Raw genomic sequence first — 5,247 nt, 5'->3', positions numbered from 1 at the left:
AAAGAGAGCTTACGCATTCATAAACCGAGGATACAACTTGATTTAGTATATAAGTTGCTCTTTATATTATAAAAACATCACATGTATATATATATATATATATATAAACAATGTTCACATACAATAATTAATTACTTGCCTGTTCCATATCAACTCGCTTCCCATGATAGTCGAGCCTAATGGGAACATCAGGGGTAAAAATGAAAGATCTGAAAAAACAACAACAACAATGTGCTTCAGACTTTAAGCTTTCCAGTCTGGTGGCATAAACATTTTGTTTGTTTGTAAACCTGCATTCATAGATATTAATAATACACAGTTGAAGTCATATCTGTAACATAGGTACTTTCAAATGTAATGCTCGATAAATTCAATTATATTTGTTTGGTAAATTTACAATTTATCCTTATGAAAAATGTCTATGTGACATAATTTTCCACTATATCATTAGGCAATATGCCAGTTGCACTGACCTGAAGCCAGAATTCATAAAACTTGTAAGCAAAACACAATCTGAGGCCTAATGACGTCATGTGCTAGTCTACTTTGATGAAGAAATTCTGCAATTCAATGTCTCGTATATTGTTAAAACTAATATTTTATTTAGTTTTATTTGTAACGATTACCCCAGTAATCTTTTTAGAATTATGTACAACTGTTTCAAAAAGCTCCCCCTTTCATTTAAACTAATTGAGGGTGAAGTCAACTATTAGTTTCAAATTACATGCATGAGTTCTTGCAAAACAAAAAAGAATTACCAAAGTAACTACTTCAACAAAATTATTTTACTTTTTTACTGCCTTTGTATAACATAAAAAAATACAAAATTATGATATAGTTAAATAACTCTAGAGGTGCACGGCCATATAATATTTCTGACATAGTAACTAAAGATTAGATATTTAGAATCTACATCACGAAGAAAGAAAGAATGATCGCACCGGTTATCGAAATGTTGTACCATTCTAAAAACAAATCTTCCTTATTGCAAAAGCTGTATCTTGTAATAAAATAATACTTAATCTGTAAGTAAACTCCAAATGAAACTATTAACTCAAACTATAGCAGTAACTGAGTTTTGTTTGGATAATCTTGTTTTTTTTGTGTCTAATGTGCAACCTTTCTAAAAACTTGTGTACTGGAGATTGATTGCATCAGTGATTGAAATTTCGTACCATTCTTAAAACTCAAAATACAACTATTAATTCAGATACTTTGTTTATAAATAAAATCATGTTGTTGTTGAATAATTTCATAGGAATAATTCTGCCTTCCATCTAGTTTTGAAGATGACATTTCAGTTCTTCATCAGGTTTGAGGAGTTAAAGAAGATTTCTATATATATTTCTATATATGAAAGCAGCATGGTCCTCAGAGAAAGATGGTAAAGAATGGTTACATGTGACTGGCTGTAAGAATGTAGGCTCAATTTGTTTTCCTAACTAGTAATTGAGTCAGAAAACTTTGGTAGTGAGGCCCTGAGAGGGCACTCTATTATAATTGTTGAGTTCTGATTAAGCCTAAGATTGATTTCTTAATCCAGTTTTCCTCTTTCTTATAAAATAGGGTTTGATATGCTGATGATTTCCAGTCCTTTCTCTGTTTAAAGTTTTTTTTTTTTTTTTTAGTATCATTCTGAGAGCTTCTTTAATGTTTTGGAGTTTCCTATTTTTCAAAGTCTAGGGTGCTCTTCTCATTGCATTTGATGTCCTACATTGTACACCTGGTCAGCTATGGCACTGATTTCTCTGGGTGTAAAAGTCTTGTTGCATCTTCATGTTATTTCAGTCTTTTTTAATAGTTTTCCCAGTTTATATATATATATATTACAGCAGCTGCATGCTACATTTTTAGTAGTGTTCTACTGTTCCATCTAACTTCCACTTATCAAAAAGTATAATGTAGGATAAAAAAATTTCCTCTAAGATCAAACATTTTCATAGTTTGTTTTTCAGCCACACTATCTGTTTATACTTAATAAAACCAGAAAACTTTTTAAAGAGACTATTTCCACTGTTGTGAGATGTTCGGATAATCACATATAATTTCAATAACTAAAACTTTAGTATACTGCAAGTTCTTGTTGAAGAAATGAAATGATTCTGGATTTAGTGTGCTCAATAATCCATCAGTTAAAAGTTTACTTGAATAGCTTTAAGGTAGAAAGTCAAAAGCTGAAATGATTAACAACTCAAATCAATAATAAATGTAATACCCGTGTTCTGAAAACAAATTTCTCAGCGATAGTTTGTCAGAGAGAGACATTTTATTTCTTTTTCATTTTGACAAAACCTACACAAGGGCTATCTGCACTAGCCATCCATAATTTAGCAGTGAAAGACTAAAGGGGAGACAGCTAGCTAACACCACCCACTGCCAACTCTTGGGCTACTGTTTTACCAATGAATAATGGGATTGACCATCACATTATAATACCTCACAGCTGAAAGAGCAAGCATCTTTTGTGTTGGGGATTTGAACCAATGACCCTCAATTTATGAGAGAGAGAGAGAGAAATAAAGAAATGTTTACAGATTGACATGTACACAGCATAAGACTTGACTGAAAAAATAATAACAACAATGCTTTGTCACAAGCTGCTGTTTTTGTAAATGATGTAATAGTTAAAAATGATACCACATAAATGTGCAATATTTGAATAATGTACAACAACTAAACACCGACTTTCCACTAATATTTGAAAATATACACTTTACTTGTACATTAATTGACCATGCACAACCTCTCAAGATAGAAACAAGGTAAACAAATACAGGTACCAGTTGCTAAATCACTGTGTGGTAGCAAACTAGAATATATCTATATACATTAAAAAAGGGGTGAGGGGGTATTATCGACACAACTTATCTTTTCATATTTTCAATCAAAGTTTGCCTGTCAGAACTCTTTTATGGTACCAAATGTTTTAGAAATATCTTATGTATCAACTATTCACAGATTATGGGCAGCAAACAACAGGACACTGTTTCAGATTCTCAAAAAACTAACAAGTAATAAAGTTTTATTGTTCTTTATAGTTGCAAAACTGAAGATCAACGAGGAAAGAAGTAAAAGTCAAATTTGCTTATCTCTGAGTACCATGTTTTCTAAATGTATGCATTTGCTGCATTTCATACAGTTTCAGTTTTCTTATTGCTTCCAGTGCTTTTACTAGATTGTATTGTGCAGACTTTCTGAAAAAGAAATAATATGTTTACCTTCCCTTGTTCTTTAATATTTTTGGACTGAAGGGGTGTCATTTTTTGCCTTTCACTGTGTAAGTACTTAATGAAGTTGTAAGAAACTTAGTACGAACTTACTTAAAAGTATCAAGTTTCAGCTTAAAATGTTTTTGTATGTAAAATTAACAAAATATTGTTGATCCGAAAGTTCCGTTTAAAATATACGTTTCATTTTGATTGATATTCATTAACATATTTCTGATGATACTTTATTTTGCCAATTTCTGTAGTCAACACTTCCATCTATAAATTGTAAAAAAACAGCAAAAAATGACAGAGATTTATCAGTGACATAACCCCTGACCTTTCAAAATACCACCACCATTAATCAGGCTAGGTAATAATTTTGTTTAAAATATTTCTGCTTGAGATCATTTATACCTAATAAATATAACTTACTTTCAAAAAATAAGTTATTTTATTTAAGTATATTACTTGATGACAATAAACCTAATAATATAACATTCTTAAGGATTTGAGACACCAAAAAATTTTGCCATTGCCTACTGTACTCGTTCAAACTTACTAAGCTTACCTGATATCATGTCATAGAAGAACATTTCTGTACATTTCAAACAAATATAACTTAACACAAAAGCATTTACAGGAACAGAATGAATGTCTACAGAAATTCTAAAAAAATTGCCCAGATATGTGGCTTGTTTCTAAGCCTTCTAAACTTCCCATAAGATATCTCTTGTTCACCCTGTCAGGAGCTCCAGCTAGACACTATCTTGAGGAACCATAAATTACTGCTCAAATCACTTAATATACTTCAAATTCACATAGACAGGTTATAATCAGCTCTACCTAATCATATATACAATAACTATTGTCAAAGCTAAACTTCATTTGTAACTGTTCAGACCACATGCTGTGACATCATATATGCATTCTTCTTACAACACAAATTTTTAGAACTAACAAGGAATTGAAAATATTCAATCTTAAATCACTTATTTTATAATTTTCAATTGCTTTTGTGAAAATGAATGAATTTAGCAACTATTATTATTAGTGCAAGTAAATCTTTTAAAAAGTGTAATTAACATATATTGGCTAAGTAGATGGAACAAGAATTTTTCCAATCAGGTCTTTTAACTAAATGTAGATTTAAGTAAAAACAGTGCCTTATGAAGCACAAAGTATGTGTTGTTTTCATTCAATGATAAAACTTATCTATTTAATTATTAATTACAATAACAGGGGGCCCCACTATATAACATAATTGGAGAAAATGGCACCAACAGATGATTAATGATTTCTGTATTTATATTAAATATTTCACACTTTGTAACTTTGAATTATTTTGAGCCTATGTACCACATACACATAAGCTATAGAAATCTGTAATTACAGAAAGAACAAGCTCATACATCTTGATGGAATACTTTGGTACAGTAGCAGAGACATCGTAAAATTAATCTTATTTGGTTTAAAAATAAAGAGTAAGTTAGCTGACCTGAAAAATGTAGGACGTGAAGGTACAGAGGCTGGAGTTGAAGCAGAAATTAAATTGTTTTCATGGACATAAACATCTTGAATCAAGTCCTGGGCTTCTTCAGCTGTCTCTTGAAGGAGAATTAAAAGATGGTCTGGTTCTGTTGGAGTAAGACCAGAAGAAGCAGGTGGAGTCATTCCCATTACTGGACTCTGATGATCACTGGTTGATAGAGGATACCTGGACAAGGTACTATCTAAATGGTGAGAAAATGTATTTATTAATTAGAATATAACATACCATATTTTTCGGAATATAAGATGCACCAGTGTATAAGACGTACTCTTATTTTGAAGACAAAGTTTTGGGGGAAAAAAAGCTACAGTCGCATTTGAAATATTTTTATTGAACAAAAATTCAATTTGATGCTTTAAAAATTAGTATATATATTGTTCTAAAACAAAAAAAAAAAAAAAGAAGCTCAAAACATCAAAATAAGAAAATACTGTAAATCAAAAAAAGGTTTACTGTTATCTAGTTTGGTTCAAAACCTACAAAATCTTC

At 30.6% G+C, this 5,247-nt stretch overlaps 1 protein-coding gene across 4 annotated transcripts in view; it reads right to left on the bottom strand.

The window, feature by feature from the left end:
* The window catches only part of LOC106470445 (autophagy-related protein 2 homolog B-like), a 71,303-nt gene that overhangs the window by 8,925 nt on the left and 57,131 nt on the right, over positions 1 to 5,247 (bottom strand). For all 4 annotated transcript variants that reach the window (XM_013931005.2, XM_022399043.1, XM_022399045.1 and 1 more), the window contains exons 23-24: positions 4,705 to 4,939; positions 140 to 209 (exon numbers count right to left, since the gene is read on the bottom strand). In XM_013931005.2, coding sequence (XP_013786459.2) covers positions 140 to 209; positions 4,705 to 4,939 — 305 coding nt within the window. The remainder of the gene's footprint in view (positions 1 to 139; positions 210 to 4,704; positions 4,940 to 5,247) is intronic.

Source organism: Limulus polyphemus, unplaced genomic scaffold (genome assembly GCF_000517525.1).
Source record: "Limulus polyphemus unplaced genomic scaffold, Limulus_polyphemus-2.1.2 Scaffold4009, whole genome shotgun sequence".
NCBI classification, from domain to species: domain Eukaryota; kingdom Metazoa; phylum Arthropoda; class Merostomata; order Xiphosura; family Limulidae; genus Limulus; species Limulus polyphemus.
Note: the sequence above shows the minus strand (reverse complement) of the source record. Positions and strands in the feature narration are given on the sequence as shown.